The sequence below is a fragment of the Rhodnius prolixus genome, unplaced genomic scaffold (genome assembly GCF_049639745.1).
Source record: "Rhodnius prolixus isolate KJV_2025 unplaced genomic scaffold, Rpr scaffold_14, whole genome shotgun sequence".
Lineage (NCBI taxonomy): Eukaryota > Metazoa > Arthropoda > Insecta > Hemiptera > Reduviidae > Rhodnius > Rhodnius prolixus.
Window position 1 is genome coordinate 6,703,716 of NW_027411594.1, and position 17,587 is coordinate 6,721,302.

At 29.5% G+C, this 17,587-nt stretch overlaps 2 protein-coding genes across 5 annotated transcripts; both read left to right on the plus strand.

The window, feature by feature from the left end:
* Positions 1-26: 26 nt before the first annotated feature.
* On the plus strand, positions 27-10,547 carry LOC141451784 (uncharacterized). 3 transcript variants are annotated; one of them, XR_012457102.1, is made up of 5 exons: positions 27-329; positions 403-470; positions 599-850; positions 1,684-2,479; positions 3,881-10,547. XR_012457102.1 is itself a non-coding variant. In XM_074123449.1 (4 exons), the coding sequence occupies exons 1-4, from the start codon at positions 302-304 to the stop codon at positions 2,407-2,409; spliced, it is 1,074 nt and encodes a 357-aa protein (XP_073979550.1). In that variant the 5' UTR covers positions 28-301; the 3' UTR covers positions 2,410-10,547. The 3 variants fall into 3 exon arrangements, 1 of the variants encoding a protein (XP_073979550.1); XR_012457103.1 differs by having other exon boundaries at positions 5,871-10,547; XM_074123449.1 differs by having other exon boundaries at positions 28-329; positions 1,684-10,547.
* Positions 10,548-11,245: 698 nt separating this feature from the next.
* ArgRS (arginine--tRNA ligase-like protein) lies at positions 11,246-16,710 on the plus strand. Of its 2 annotated transcripts, none has more exons than XM_074123434.1 (13): positions 11,246-11,407; positions 11,513-11,659; positions 12,503-12,725; positions 12,801-13,053; positions 13,772-13,892; positions 14,009-14,201; positions 14,302-14,406; positions 14,493-14,674; positions 15,325-15,493; positions 15,594-15,754; positions 15,829-15,990; positions 16,073-16,217; positions 16,500-16,710. In XM_074123434.1, the coding sequence occupies exons 1-13, from the start codon at positions 11,375-11,377 to the stop codon at positions 16,607-16,609; spliced, it is 2,004 nt and encodes a 667-aa protein (XP_073979535.1). In that variant the 5' UTR covers positions 11,246-11,374; the 3' UTR covers positions 16,610-16,710. The 2 variants fall into 2 exon arrangements, with proteins under 2 accessions (XP_073979535.1, XP_073979536.1); XM_074123435.1 differs by having other exon boundaries at positions 11,258-11,407; positions 11,487-11,659.
* Positions 16,711-17,587: the final 877 nt, after the last annotated feature.

The following is a 17,587-nucleotide window of genomic DNA, read 5'->3' on the forward strand; positions in this document are numbered from 1 at the left end:
AAAAAGGTTATTCCACTTCGTAAATTAATTAATACCCTCTGTTATTAACAGAGTAGCAAAAGGTTATCTTGCGTTAAACTGATATTATTATGTTGTGTAATTATCGGTGTTATTAAAATATCTTTCAATTTCTCTGACTATCTATAGCTGTTACGAAATATCAAGTTGCAGTGTCCAATTTACCTATGCATACGTTTGTTTTCTTGACTTTTCTTATCGAGATTTTTCTAAAAGTTTGAAGGTGTTCTAAACTTGTCTAAAAATGATATTTTACGCTAAGTTTAGATAGCGGACCTCGTAAATGCATTGGCATTATAACTTTTTGGCAGGTATGTCACAATCTTAAAAATAGTGCTTATGATAATAAAGAACATCAAATGATGCAGTTGGTTTATCATTCAGAATGCTGCAAGATGGGCTGTGTAACTAGCAAGAAGGATATCAATGATTTGCATCCTAACATTTTTCAGGTAAACTTAAATCGTTAATAAAGAACAATACACTTACCATTTCTGTATTGTCATTCAGTGAAATGTTATTTGAAATCTTTATAAATGAAAAAGCTTTTATGAATATAATGAATTTTATTTCACATTAGGTGAGCAATGTTGACGACGTTGGTAACAGGTTGAGTTCTGGCCAGTTGGAAGTTAACGACACAGAATTAGTATTGTATCAGAAAGGCAAACCACCAGTACGGTGGCCTTTGAGGTCATTACGTCGATATGGACATGGTAGTCAAGTATTTAGTTTCGAAGCTGGAAGGAGGTGTCCTACTGGATCAGGCATTTATGCTTTTAGTTGTAAGCGAGCTGACAAACTGTTTGAATTTGTGCAAGCCAATGTGCAGGTAAGCTTGCTTTATTATGTATCTTACTATTCGGAGTGTCAAAACAAAAAATGAAAGTTTATCAATTTAAAATATTTATTTTTTAGTTACTAATTTTTTGAAATTTTGTGATTTTTGTAAAGAAAACCCATGGAAACTGTAATAATTCCTTGAATTTGGAATTAAAAATTTCTGCTCACCAATTTTAGCTTCGATGAAATTATTAATTGTTCTCGTGTGATGAATGTGCCATGTTTAGAACCTAGGAGTAAATCAAAAAACGGAAACGGTGGATGTAAAATAATGTAAATATCATTAACTTCATTTTTTTTCTTGGTACGACCCTAGATATTTCTGGAGCAAGTTCAGGAGTATTTTCGATTAGACTAGACTCAAGATCTTCTTTTCTCAAAGAGATTCACAATTATATGGATATTAAGTTTTTGAAATCAAGTCAGGCAGAACTTGATTGTTTTAAATATTTTTTTTTTAATGAAAATTGATTTAAGGAGGTTATATTGGAGAGGTGGTACTAAACTGAACAGAAAAAGTTACTTTTAGTTTCGAAGGAGCTTGCGCAAAGAACGTTCTAAGAACAGCTGAAGGGATCCGTTTAAAGTTTAAACCAAAGAACACGAATACAGTATTTGCTCTTATTCTGGCTCTGGATTTACCGTGTAGAACTGAAATTTTATTAATCGGGGTAGTTGTATGCGACAGACTCTCTCCATTAGAGAGGTACTTTTGCAGTAGCAATATTATCGTTTTTTAATGAATTCTAATCGATTTTATAAGAATTAAAAAAAAAAATCTCGCATCTCTTTAAACTGAAGAAGTAATAAATGTTTTTTCAGTTGAGGAATAATGAAGACTCAGTTTCAAGAAATAATGAAGATACTACATCTAGGGACACTGGTACGCCAGCTCAGACAAGGCCTAGTTCTGGAGCCTACCTTGAACCAATACCTTCCACTAATATAATGACGAATACAAGGCATTCTAGTCTTCCTCGCCTCACCATACAACCTGCCACCCAGCATTCTCGTCTGAATAGTATGGGCTCCAGCAGTAATGGCTGTGTCTCCCCATCGCCACCGCCCCAATTGAACAATAACAATAATAACAACGATTCTATGTTCCTAATGGATGATAGCACAACTTCGCCGGACAGTCCTCCGCCCAGTCAACTGTATATGAACGTGAGTTGTGGAAGTGGCATGCCAGCAGCTTTGGAAGAAGAACCTGAAGAAGATGAAGAAAATCACCACATTTATGCCAACCTGGCCCCTGGTGACACTGTACCACCACTTTCACCTGCTCTACCGCCCGAACCAAGATCTCTTACTTATTTGGTTCTGGATTTAGACGGAGGTAGTACAAACGGTAATGGAGCAGGACCGGAATCGCCAGCACCAAGACCTTCTGAAGGTTATGTAACTATAGACTTTGATAAAACAGTTGCATTATCACATTCAGTGAATCCAACATTCTGCAATGAAGGTTCTAGAAAAACACGACACAGTTCTACCATAGGCGATATAGTTTTACCAAGACAGAGTCCTTCTTCTTTGTCTGATTGAATTTATTTTTTGCAGTTCAGGATATCCATCTCAGCACCTCTATTTGGAATTTTTGTTTCCTCCCTTGTGGGTTAGTTACTCTTTTTATACATTCTTTTATTTTACCAAATAACACTTTATTTTAGAAAATGACAAAAACAAGAGATTAGAATTACAAAATCAATCAATCAATAAAGTAATTTAATACTTTAACAAAAACTTTATCTTTTCTTAAGTTGGACACACAATTTCTTTCTGTCAGTTTTAGGTACGGAAAGAGGCGCAATTATCAAAATTTAAACTTAAAAGACAGATATAATAAAACGTTTAATCCCAAAATTAACAGTTTCTCGTACTGGGGTGGTGAGTTGCAAAACTCTTCAGTTCCTCATTAACACTCACAATATATTTACTTTTGTTTCAAAAAAAAAAAATAAATTAAAGGTATGGTTATTTTCGAGGATTATTTTAGAAGTGAATAACATTTAGTATTTTACAAGTATGGAGCAAGAGTTTTGACTGAAGCCTTTCTTAAAAAAGTCACTTTTCTGGAGCAATGTTGGTGCATGTATTACAAAATACTTCTTTAATTCATATAACACACGTTAAGGGAGAATAGAACGCGATCTTTCATCATTTTATTTTATTATTATCATTTTTTTAAAAATCAAATATGTATAAAAAGAAAAGTCAAAAACATCTAAGAAAAAGTTATAACATCTCAACAACATAATATGATTTGGGAAATACAAATAAAAAATTAATATGCACGCATAAAGAAAGGTTGCACAATTTTTAAGGTTATAATTTAGTAAAATCAGAAAAAAAAAAGGAGGCAATACTGTGAACATGATATTTTTTCGGTTTTACTATGTGACGCTACATTCTCTTTTTTTCTGTAACTCCTTAAAGTTCTGTTTTACCTTAGATAATTCAGGGCGATTATTTATTATCTTGGTCATCATCTGGCTTAGTTTGCGCTGAGAGAGAAAAAAAACTTGTTAACATTCATCATTCAACGAACAAGCTTTGAAGAAAAACCGCGACTTTTAATGGAAAAATTAGTAAAAGTAAGCAATTTGGCCCCTTTCTTATTACAAAATTCTTATTATTTATTTTATTTTTTGTTTGAAAAAACTTTCACCAGAACCTGCTAATTTCGATTTTTGTAAATAGTGGCAGGAACGAGTTTTACAACCCACTTCCACCAATTTTAGAAATTTGTTAACTAAAGGCTTATAGACTTTTTGTAAAAAGAAAAAAAAAAAAAAGATTATCATTTTTAAATGGTAAACATTCCCTGTGTTAAAATTTTATTTTAAAATTCATGTATACTTTTTTTTTTGGAATTAGGGAAAGTTAGTTTTTCCCTGTGTGCTAGTTTTGATTAATTTAATATTTATTTAAACACTTTTTGTTTTGAATAAGGAACTTATCAAAGTATTTTTTTTAAATATTAATTGATAATATTGAACTGTGTTGCAAATTTAAGACATTTTTCCGCGGGCCTAAACACGGAAGACTGATGATCAACCAAACTTTTTGGGATAACTTCTCCAAAGAATATTGTTAAACTTAAAATAGAACATGCCATCGTTATCCTCATTTATTTTTATTTTTATTATTTTTTTAGTTTTCTTGCTTGTAGCTTTTGATTTATAATGTCAATGAAATGTTCTGTTTGCAATAGGTGTAATATAACAAAAATTGTGGGGGGGGGTAACAAAATTGTGTAGGAATTGTGCGCTGATTGTTGGTTGATTTAGTTTGAAGATTTGACCAACATTAATATTAAAAACTCCATTAGATTTATTAACGACAATATTTTACTCCAATTGTTTTTATTTATCAGTCAGAAGTCTTTATAGTGTTCTATTTTTTATTAAAAAGTTTCAGATAAAATATTTGAAATTTTAAAAAATAAAACTTAATGAAGTATTCAGTCAGATGTTAACGTTAGAATGCATGTTTCTTAAGTTATAAGTTTTGTCTGAAATTTTCTACGATTATTAAGTTTTGCTTAAAAAAATATGTTGTGTACTTTTTTTTATTTTTGTTTTCTAAATTATTGGAATGAATCTCTTTAATTGTTGAGTTGGTTTTTAATTGGTGACGTATTTATTTAAATTTTACCATTTTAAGAAGAAAGTTTGCCACCAAAGATATTTTATTTATAGAAAAATTTGTATGAACTTGACATTAATGTTAAGTAATTTATGATTTTTAAATTTCATTTTAACTCTCTTTTAAAATACATATATTCTTTTCACTATTACAATTCAAGTTTATAATATTTTGTTTATAAGTTATTGGAAAATGTTATTTTCTTAATGTTTAATAATAAGATTAGTAGATATTTTTCTTTATTTAAATGTGGCAATTGAATTTATTCTAAGCCTCTAGGTCAATAACCTACTAAATAGCACGGCGCAGGTCACTAGGGTCAATTTAGCGGAGTTTTATTGAGAATTTTAATATTAATAAAAAATTGAATATTTAAATATTCAGGGTAATTTACTTATTTGTGACGTTAGGCAACTAATGAAAAGAAGTGAAAAGGTGCTGTGCTAAACGTCACTAATAAATTAAGATTACTATTTTTGATGGCTGATTTGTATAAATCACAGCATCTTTATACAATCGTTTTATTTTTCAGGGCTTTTTAAGAAAGCCAAACCTTAGGTGGGATTTGAAGTTGTCATCGTTTCTTAATCCTTCCTATTTCTTGGCCAAGAAATATTTAACTTTGTCAATTGATCATTATTCCTTTTGATTGTTTTTGTTAGGTAGATATTCTTTGCATTTTTCTATCATTATCAAACTTTTTTTTACATTTGATATGTTAGCAAAGCCTTTTACTTCACGATGGTATGGTTAAATGTTTCCAAAGTTGCCTGAATCTCAGTTCACTTGAGTCTTTTTTGAATGTGCTTCTCTGCGTCAGATCCTTATTATTGTTATTCTAACCAATTGAGATTTTCATCTTCGAAGTTCATTAGGTTTTTTTGTACAGAATTTGGCCGCTGTTTTAGAAAGTGTAGCTTCCGTATAGTTTGAAAAGGTGAGGTAGTTCACGGATTTGTAAGTGACAATCAAATTCTGTTAAAGATGACATGTATCTTCAGGCCCTGAAAACGAGTGAAAGACCTTTTGATTTTCTTTGAGTAGAATCAAAACTTTCAATAAACTTTGGTTTTTAACCCGCCATATAGGTTTTGTTTTTACTTAAGATATTCACTCTGCCAGTTGTTATTAATTAAAAAAAAAAAAAAAAAAAAAAAAAACTTGCTTCTTGGCCCTGCTGATCCTCCTGATTAAAAATAATAAAAACCAGGCTTTAATAGTTTCAGAAAATTTTTACTTTAAAAATATAATATATGTAACCAAAGAATTATTATTTGAAAATAACATGCATAATTTATTTCGTCTGTATTAAATGCCATTTTCCTCTTTGAATAATGTCTTCCTTTTTTTCTTTTAAGAAATGAAAACATAGAAAATAAGAACTAAACAGTGTGTGATTCAGATGTCCAGTATTAAAGAAAGTCCAAAGTAATATTGAACAAAAATAAAATTAAAAACAAAAATATTAAAAATTAAAGTTTGATACCAAGGTGTGGAAACTATATAATACAAATAATAATTATTGTTATATTATTTATTATTAATAGGTACTTTCTTTTTATTTGGAAATGGATGTGCTCAATGTAAAGTGCACTTTCATATTTCTGTAATGTTTCATTAAAATATTTCAGTGTGTACATATATAAATAGAGACATAAAAATATTAATTATGAAGTAGTATAAGAAATACCTGTGCGAATAAATGATGACGTTAAAAAAAAATGTGTTTTTTACAGAGTAGTAATAGTTTATTAAACCGTTATTTATACCATCGGTGCAAAAAAAAGAAGAAAAAAATAGCATTATTTATTTGAGATATTTTCATTACTGACCATCAGCGGGTTAATATATTTCGCCTAGTCTTATAAAAAAAAAAACTCTTCGCAGACGTTTAGTGGCTGATAGTAAGAGTAGGTCTAATGTGGCTGAAACCCACTAATTGTTTCTAGGCGAAATGAGAACTCATACTGAACTTTTAGCAGTACTCACAATATTGTTCAAATTTTTTCATGCGTTCTTTTAGATTTAAAACATTTGTAAAGCGACTACAACTTTCGGACATTTTGCTGGGTTTTTTTCTCTTTGCATACTACAAAAATTTACGAGAGTTAATAAAAACCCTATCTCAGATATTCAATTTTTTGTTTTTTGCATCCGAATTGTATTTATTAAAACCATGGGTATAATGTTCTCTCTGTTGATTTGTACAGAAAAAGAATGTTTTATAAATCATACGATATATTATGTAAAATATATGTCACTCATTTTTATTGCTTTATTGTTCACAAAATGAACAAAAATATAAATGTGAAATAGCTTATAAATAAAGGGCCTAAATGTTTTAGAAACAGAGAGAGTTTTGGAAAGGATATTGTTATTAAATACTATTTTTTTTTGTATGCAATTGTATGTATACACACAAAAATTTGTGTATAAAAAATTAGTAAAAGAGACAAATTATATTATCGTGATTGTTGCGTCGCATGATTCATGTTTTTTTAAAAAAAGGTAAGGGAGCTTTAAAAATTTTAAAAAAGTTTTTGTTTTTTGTAAAAAGAAAATGAGATAAATGCTTATTACGTATTTCAATACATTAAAAAGAGTAATGTATAAATTACTTTCACTTTATTTTTTATTTATTATAGTTTTCAATTAAAAATAAATTTTAAAAAAAAATCATATCACACCAAAGAATTGAAAATTAAAATTCACAATTTGTTGCTATTATTTAAAAAAAATCTATTATTTATCAATTTGTTTGTTTAAACATAAACATATTTAAAAAAAAAAAAACAGAGAAAGACTGATATGGGACTTTTTTAATTTATACACTTTATTTTTTATTTATTTATTTTTATTTTATTTTAAAATTTTAAAAAATATACAAAAAGAAGAGAATAAAGTTTAACTTGTATTCTTGTTAACTTGTTTAATTCGGTGATGTCATAAGTTCTGCACTTAAATATGCTTAAATAGTGGTGAAAAAATTACTTTACAAAAAATTTAAGCATTTTCGCGTCTTTTTTTGTTTTTACCCTAATATACGTGATTAAATTTACTTGAAACTTTAAATTTATATTACTTGAATTTCAAATAGAAGATTTTGAATTTCAACGTGCATTAAGTATACCAAGTGTTTAGAAAATTCCAGGAGCCTTTTTTGGAACAAAAAAACTTAAAAATAAGATTCAATTAAGTGGGAATTCCTGTTTAGCCGATTTTTTTTACCAATTATCGCACTAAATGTTACTTTTTTTCCGTTTTTGTAGGTACTGAAATTGTTGGGTGATATAACATGTGCACTAATCAATTTGTAAAAACTAATTTTTTTTTTTCACTAGCCTTGGTCTTGTCTTAATTTATAGCAGCGCAGCCAGTGGGAGAAATTTCCTATCAGATCTTTTATTCTTCTATTTCAGCATCACTAAAATTCTAGGACCAAATTAGGCCAATTTTCTTCTCCGGGCTGTCTTAGTAGGTGACCGTACCAAGGTAGTGTGGAACAAAGCTTTTACTTTTTACGTCCTGAATGGCGTTTGCTCATTGAAAGTAAACCATAATAAAAATTCTGCTAAATAGGCATTAACCTTTTTACATAGGTGCGCAGAACTTATGACAAAACTTCATCGAAAAAAGAAATACAAAATCTTGCATTTTTTTTCAAGTGTGTGTAAAAAAAATTATTTATGTAATACAAATATTAAAAACTCGTATTTTTTTTAGATGTTTTATTGTTATCTTTAGTTTGGTTTTTTTAAATAGCAAAGTTGCTATTGGCTTTTATTAGTTCATTAATAATTTAATTTATGTTAGAAAAGCCGTAAAATTATTATTATTTTTTAATTTATATGAATAACAAATACTTATTATATGCACATGTGTAATATTTAAAAAGAAAGAAAAGATGCCAAATATTTTTTTAGAGGAAAAAGATTTTCTAATGAAGTTTTCTCATATGAAACGCATATAAACATTTTTAAAATGTAAAACAAAACTGTAATTTTAGTAAAAATACAAACAAACGTGAAAAAAATTGAAATGCAGAAACATATAAATAAATAATAAATTGTAGTTATAATAACAATATTAATAATAATGAAACACGTCGATTTATTTTTTTACGCTGCATCATCCTCCTTAAAAAAAGAATTGCAGCACATAATTATATTTTTATGTATTTTTTAATGAAAAGTAAGATAGTTATTTTATATGTAATATGAAATATTAATTCAATAATGTATTAGTGAATATTTTTTAATGCACATCTCATGTATATGTATATATTATAAATTAGTGGCCATAATTTAGAAATTACTGGAATGATTTGAAAAGGGAAGATGAGAAAACAAAATTGTTGATTAATTTAAACCAATTTTTTTTAGAACAGGAATTCTCTCCAACCTTGATTTGTGATCGGTGTGTCAATTTCAGTTTTTAAGAAAAATGTTTTCTCAAGTCCATTTCCTTTTTTTGCATTACAATGATAGATGCCTTACATTCGAATGATTTGATTCCTCCATCAAATGAAGCAAATATACACTTTTGGCTAATTGAAATTCACATTTGCTTCATTAGATATAATATATTTTTAATTTTTTGACTGTACAAAGTAAAGGCCATAATGTTCTGTAACCATCATATCTTTGTTCCGATGCAAGGAGCTCTTTTTGTAAGCAAAAACACCAAACTAGCTTTTCGTATTTGTAACTTGATGGTATGGCAATCTTTTATTCTTTACATAATGTATAACACCTCGAGATTCATTTGATCTAATAACCCATGTTTTAATTGTAAAAAAAAAACTTTTTAAAGCAAGTAAAATCGTTTGATAAGTCAAAAATCGCTCAGGTTTCGAAGGACGATTTACACATTTAAGAATAGCGTACATCTTGCTAGAGCCTAAGTTGATGTGGAGAAACGATCTATTGCGGATGTATAGATATGTGGTACACGTCTAATTCATCTTAAGTTTTCTCATGCGTAGGTATTAGCCGGCAGAAAAGTGAAATAAGAATAAAGGATGATGATTTTATTACCCGTTTCACATCATCGTTTCTTATAAGTATTTAATCATCGTTGGAAATTCCTGATCTAAAGGCTCATTTTGGAGCTTATTTTGCTCATTAAGTTTAAAAACAATATAATAATTGTTTCAATGATTTGGTATAATTAATAAAGATGTTATTGTTCCGAACTAAAAATACTCAAACCAACAAAAAATGTTAAACTTTCTAAGGAGGTAAAGTTTGACTTGGAAAAATTCATTGTTTCAGAAGATAACTGTTTTTCTTCTGATTTTGTTTGTTTTTTGTTTTTCTTCAAGGGTCGGATTTTCAATTATCGTAAACAAAAAATAAATTTATATTTTGTTAGCAATTCTGGGGGAAAAACTTATTTCTGAGGATGCGTTTCCTTAAGAGCAACTGTATTGCGATAATTTGCTTTGAATACAATCTGACGTTTATCTTCCAATGTAGCCAAAAAAACAAAAATGTCAACTAGTGTCTAGGATTTGGAGCTCGTTTGAAGTGAATTAAAAATGTTTATTTTAACAAGCAAGATGTTAATTTTTTTTTTTTTAATATTTGTAAATAATTGGTTTTAATTACTAGGTAAAAAACACTCATATTGGAAGTAAGATTAATTGAAAAATACGATAATAGGATTAAGTGTACGCTGTGATATTCACACTTCCCTTTTGTATTATATAATATGTAAATTTATAAAAATGCAATTAATACAATTTTTTTTTATATAGTATAATTATAATACTCGCAGTTGTTTTTTTTGTTTTAATGCAGGTACCAAATATTCTTGTTTTATTTACACAAAAATCTATGTTGTAAAAATTTATTTTTTTGTAACACAAAAATTGTGGTTAATCCATAAATACACAAATCCCTGCTACACTACAACGTATATCTATATTTGTATTTGAAATGCTAATTGTAAGTGAATTATATATATTTTGAAAAAAATGCAAAAAATAAAAATGTATGTAAAACATAAAAAATAAAATAAAATGAGTTACCATTTTATGTTTTTATTTATTTACTTTTTAAAGACCATAATTATTAATAGCTTTTTCAAATAACCTTTTTGGATAATCCCTCTTAAAATACTGAGTTTCATGTTGAGCAAATAGGGGCCTTTTAAATGGGCTAAATTCTATTACAGAATCAAAGGGAAGATACGTAAACTGAGGTTCTTTGACCAATTAATGCATAGGCCTCTGAAAAAATTGTAGAAGCAAATAATTTTTATCTTAAAATTCCTCAATTGTCAATTTAAAAGTTGAAAGAACAGCAAAAAGAAAAATAGGCGATTATCAAAGTGGAACTATAAGGATCCGTTCCAAATGATGTCTTCTCCAAGAGAAATTCTGGTAAAGCGTACGAATTTGTTTCCGGAACCTAGAACTAAGGCAATTAAAGAACCTAGCAGTCCATGTATGGGGATAGTAAAGATTGTAACAAATTTGTAGGTGCATTAAGGATTCTTGGATCCAATACCAAAAAAAAAACTTATTTCATGAAAACATCGAAAAGACCAGTAGTAATAATTTGCCGGTTGCAAAGAAGAAGTCATTTACCGAATAATTAAACGTATGCAAAATTACCAAACGGTTTGGTTTTTGATAAAAAGAATCAGTAACAGAACCTCATTTCTTGTTTAATCAGAATTTGTGTTCCTTGCAAGTTCCGAATCTGGAAGGTTGTAATAATGTTATATTTATTAAATATGAAGTTTATAATACTGTTACATAGAGAAATGTCAGTTGGTATATATATAGATTCCACGTGCTAACAGGCTGGATAAGTTTAAACATTAACCAAGCTCCAAAGTGTTGTCACTACTTAAGATGGAGCAATTACTTAAAAAAACCGAAAAAGCTGTGAGTGAAAATTTACGTAGTTTTTTTGGATCCACAAATGCTTCTATACCATATACTTCTAACTCTTTTTTTATCGTAGTTTTTTTTTCGAAAAAATTTGTCTAGGAAGCTGATGTTGCTCTTTTGTACCAGAGAATTGACAATTTAAAAAGTGGAAATTATAGTACGGATGCTGAAGCAATGGATGAAGAATCAAGAGAGCTTATTATTAAAAATCAAAAGTTGAAATATCGTATTGGAATACTTAAGAGGGTAAGTGTTAGATTGTCATATTTAAAGTGAGTAGAGGTTGTGAGGAAGAAAAAGACATTTCTGACTTTTTTGAGTAAATAGTTCGCGTTGTTGTATGACACCATTAAATTTTTAGTAAAACTCTACTTCATTATAAGTAATTTCATGCTAGACTTAACCTTGTATAAAAATGATATCACTTTTAGATACCTCCGAGTTGCTTAAAGTTAGTTCCAAAAGGCTAGGATCAACACTAACCGCCTCTTACATGCTAAACCCAAACAGTTGCATCAACTACCTCTGTATTGTGTAAATATTGGAGATATAGTATACTTTTCGAGTTGTTAGACTATCTAAGTAGTCGAAAAAAACTTATCTAGAGAAACCCCACATCCTTAAGGGGGCTAGTCCTCTTCCTCCTATGAAAATGTACCAATAAAAGTGGATATACTTGTAATAATTTTTGTATAATTTGTAGTAACTTCCAAGAAAAATTCGTTTTGAGGATGATTGGTGATTCTTGTGTAAGCCCATCATCTAAATGAAATTGAGGGTTAAATGTATTGCTAGAATCTTAAATTTGAAGAAATGTAGATGAAAGTGCAAATTTTCTGAACGGATTTATGTTTTCCTCCATTTTCTAAAAAACAATAAAAATACTGTATTATTTTCAACTTAACATCCATTAAATTTGTACTGTAGTATTTGTTTTTACTCTTTCACATTTCACGTTTAGTTTTTAATTTTGTTTACCAACTTATTGTTATAGCTTGTCCATTTCTTACAGTTGTTATATTTAAGGGTGAATGTTAAGCCTAGAACGTTACTTTAAATTATACTATTAATGCTCTTTTTAATGACTAGGCTATTGAAGAAGAGAAAGAAAATAGTAAAAGATGTAAAGGAATACTAGAAAGTGATTTTAACGGGTTGAAAGACAACCTCACAGTTATTTGTATGAAAGCGTTGAAAACAGCTTATCCAGATGTTGATGTGCAGCAGGAAGTTCAACCGTCTGGTAGACCACAGTTTGGAGATTATCAATTTAACGCGGCAATGCACCTTTGTAAAATGCTAAAAACCGAAGGTAAACCAAAATTTCTAGTTCAACTACTTTCGAACTAAGAAAAAAATCTTAAGTTGTTTTAATTTTCCTTTCTAGGAGTTAAATGTTCACCGCCAGAAATTGCGAAAAATATCGTATCACACATAGAAAGTTCCACACTTATCGATAAAATTGAAGTTGCTCCGGCAGGATTTATTAATTTATGGTTAAATAAAGAATTCTGTCAAAATCAACTGACCAAATTAGTTGCTGAAGGTGTAAAACCTCCTACGTTAAAAAAGAAGTTGAGAGTGGGTGTCGATTTTTCTTCGCCAAATATTGCTAAAGAGATGCATGTTGGACATTTAAGGTGCATTATTTGATAATATTATAAAATTAATAATAAAGTATTCTTACTTTTAGGAGGCTACCCCAATATCAGATTTTTTCCTTTTAGAGCTCTTCCATTTACTTCTCAGTGCGAAGAGGCTTCCAGCCATGATTGTCTTCTTACCTTGTCAACTTCTTGTTAGCCCTTCTAAATCGTAAACTCCATCTTAATCCAGTAGCGAACCCTGAGATATTTAAACGTCTCTTACTTTTTATTTTTTCCTCCTGCTTTTAAATCTACATACTATTTCCTTCTGTAATCACATATTCTGTTTGTAGGTATGTTTATGAGTATCCACAATTACTCATGCAGCCATTTACCGTACATTCCAAATTCTCCTGTTTCTGAGTTTCTAAGTAATTTAATGCTCTGCAGGAGTAGGCATGGGCAATTATCCTTAAGAGGCAGACCATTTCTTTTACAACTCCCTCTCAACTATTTAGTGCTGAATAGTGAATTTTAAAATCTTCGGAGCTGAATCGCTCGAAGAGGCTTGTATCCTATTGAGAAACCTGGTTATCTGGTTTACATACGTAGTTCCCTTAATCATTTTCCATCTAGCCTTTCTAAGTTCATTGCTATAGCCGCTTCTTTTATAGGGCACCCAAACAAAAAGAGATATTTTATCGTAGGAGTTAAGTCTTTTCCAGATTTTGAAATCTTATTAATTCTCTGGAATATTTATTTTGTGTTTTAGGTCTACAATTATTGGGGATAGTATATGCAGACTTTTGGAATATTTAGGTCACGATGTACTTAGATTAAATCATGTTGGTGACTGGGGTACGCAGTTTGGAATGTTAATAGCACATTTACAAGTTTGTGAATTCAGATTAATAATTTTAATGGACTTATTGTTTTAGTTGCAGAATATTTTATTTATTTTTAGTAATGAGTTGGTTGCATGAAATTTATATATAATTTTTTTAACCAGGACAAGTTCCCAGATTATTTAAAAATCTCCCCACCAATTGCTGATTTACAAAATTTTTATAAAGAATCAAAAGTTAGATTTGATAATGACGAAGAATTCAAGAAAAGGGCCTACCATTGTGTAGTTAAATTACAACAGCGTGAACCAGATTATATTACTGCTTGGAATCTAATTTGTGATGTTTCACGTAAAGGTATTTTAGTAAATTATATATCTGTGAATTATCTAAATTATAAAGCGGTATTTTTTGAAGGAAGATGTATTTAGAAAATTCAATCATCTTGATTGTTTAGAGTTTCAAGTCATTTACGATAAACTAGACATAGAAATTATTGAGCGAGGCGAATCATTCTATCAAAAGCACATGGAAGCTCTTGTTAAAGATCTTGATGAAAAAGGTCGTTAAATTTTCACTTTTTATAGATATTTGTATTCTCCCACATAAAAATAGTGAAAATTAATTTTAATTGATTTGAATATTCAGGATTACTAATAGAAGATGAAGGAAGAAAAGTTATATTTGGGACAGAAAAAGGTTCAATACCTTTGACTATAGTGAAATCAGATGGTGGATTTACTTACGATACCTCAGATCTTGCAACTGTTAAACAGAGAGTGCAAGAAGATAATCTAGATTGGATTATATATGTAACTGACGCCGGTCAGGTTAGGTTGTGTTCTATCCATACTATTTTTTGCTCCTAATGAAATACTTTAATTTAGGTAAATTTTAAAAGTTCTTAACTCAATATTTTTATCTTATGACAAGTCACTTTCGACTAGAGCTTCTGCAACCTGCTTTTCATCCTATTCACTCACACTTTATATTAAACCTGGACCGAATTTTCGAAGCTTTGGGGGTAGTACTTGAGACAGTTAATTTCCCTATGATTCTCCATTCTCATGACAATCAACTCTACCCCGGTTTGTAATTTCATGACTGTAAAAGGTTTTTACTGTTTTGAATCACATGGCTTAGTGCTGGACCTTATCGTGGGTTTAAGAGATACTCTAGTAGCTGAAGTTCCTCTCCGTACTCCTTAGTAGTAGATCTGACCCATGGTGCTCATGTTTCGTTAAGAAATAAAAAAGAAGTCCCCAATTTACCTCGCCATTATTTTCAACGAGATAACCTCTTTAATCTTTAACAATTATCTATTTTTAATGGATTCTTTAGAAACATGTCAAATTAGATACCATGATATGTTGCCGAATCGCCCCCAAGGAGGGAGCTAGGGAGCTTATTTGAGTGAAAAGTTATTAAATTTCTCTAGTCAATAACAATTTATTACCTTCTAATTTTATTATGTTTGCAGGCAACTCATTTTAAGTTAGTTTACAATGTTGCCAAGAAACTTGGCCTATGGGACCCGAAAAAAGTTCGCATGGATCATGTACAATTTGGTTTAGTGCTTGGCAGTGACAAGAAAAAATTTAAAACACGTTCCGGTGAAACTATAAAATTAAGCGAACTATTAGAAGAAGGTAAAAGTTTTTCCTTCATTCAAAATTATCATTTAGTAACAAAAACTGGTTTTAGATGAGTTTAAGTAACGAAAACTGGTAACAAATGTTAATATTGTAGGTTTAAATCGAGCTGAACAAAAATTAAAAGAGAAAGAACGAGATTCTGTACTTTCAGAAGAGGAATTTCAAAAAGCCAAAGAAGCTGTCGCTTACGGGTGTATAAAATATGCTGATCTTTGCCACAATAGAATAAACGATTATGTATTCTCTTTTGATAAAGTTAGTACAAAATTTGAAATCTTCATTGCACATTTGAAGTTCATGGTATTAATGTTATTTTATTTATATTTTAGATGTTAGATGACAAAGGAAATACAGCCGTCTATATGTTGTACGCGTTAACTAGAATTCGATCAATAGCTCGTAATGCTAACATAAGTGTTTCTCAGTTGCAAGAAGCTGCTAAAGATGTAAAAGTATCTGTTGAACATGAAAAAGAATGGAATCTAGCTAAAGTAGATTATATTGTTGAACTTATATGATCTTGTTTAATATTCTTTAATGTATCACCCATTCATATAAATATGAATATTTCAGATATTGTTACGATTTAATGAAGAACTTAAAAAGATTGTTAATGACTTGCATTGCCATCATTTATGTGAATTTCTATATGATATTGCCACAGCTTTTACAGAATTTTACGGTGCTTGCTATTGTATTGAAAAAGATCCTAAAACAGGTTTGTTATTATAAATTTTGCTAAAAAAAAAAAAAAAATTGTTGAGTAGAAAAACACAACTTACTCTTGCAATTTTCAAGGTAATCTTCAAACTTTACTCTGCCGGTTGCCTACAAAAATTGTTTTTTTGTGGGGTACGGAGGGTTTTACGGAAATCCTCCTAGTCGTGGAGGTTTACAAACGCTTAAGAGAAATATTCAACGGATTCATAATTCTAATACATTTTTTTCTTAGACAGTAAATCCTATCGTATCACCAGATTTATTTACTTTTTGTTCCCAGGAAATATAGTGAAAGTTCACATGGGTCGACTGTTATTGTGTGAAGCTACTGCCATGATTATGGAGAAATGTTTCCATCTGCTTGGATTAAAATCATTATCAAGAATGTGAAAGTTTTAAATGTTGATACATTAAGGTCTGTAATGTAATTAATATGTAAGTTAACAATTGTGTGGGTATATCTTGATTAAAAAAGATCAAATTATAAGAAAGCATTTTTTTATTTGCTAATTTCCTCACAAAGTGAATTTAGGACGATTATGAGGTTACTTTATAATTATTTCTAAAAAATGTTTATTTCTAAGGAGCCTAAAATTATTTGTGATGAAGTGACCTTCATCACACGTTTATTTTTCGGATGTATTGTTTAATTTGTAAAATGTATATTTTAAATATTAAACTATTATTTAATTAGAGTTGAAACAAATTTTTCATTTCCCTTTTTTCGTATATTCCATTTGTTAAAACTGTAAAAAAATGGTTATTTTATAATAAAAACATTTTTCTTCTGCGTAATGTATTTTTGTAATTAGTTTAAGTCTTTGAGAATCCTTTGGTAGGAAATTGCTTAGCCAAGCTTCAAAGTTTATATATCTTCCTACTTACGTAAAGAAAATCTAAAACTCCAAAATTCTCAGAAACAATTTGCGGTTTGTTGTAGCCAACTCGTATAACTTACCATACACACTCATTGTACTCTTTTCGTTCCTTAAACCAAAACTGTCACTAAAGAGAACCATATTAGATGTCTTGTACATAGTTAACATCATTATAACTTGAATGTGGTAAGACTTGGGCTACGATTCTACGCTTCTGGTTCCCCAACTGCGCATCCATTCAGCTCAAAACAAATTATGTACCAATTGTTGCTCGATAAAACTTGATTTTAGACACTATTTTTTGTAACCTTCCAGTCATTAATGTGCCTTCTCCTTTATTCAGAACTAATGAACCTCTTTTTAGTGAAGTCGTACTCGCTCAAAACACTATTTCTGTACGGATGTTTGTTCTGCACGATCTAGTTAAAAATATGCTAGTTGATGGGGCATTATATTAAAGTTTAAACAATTGTTCAAATCTGATTTTTGT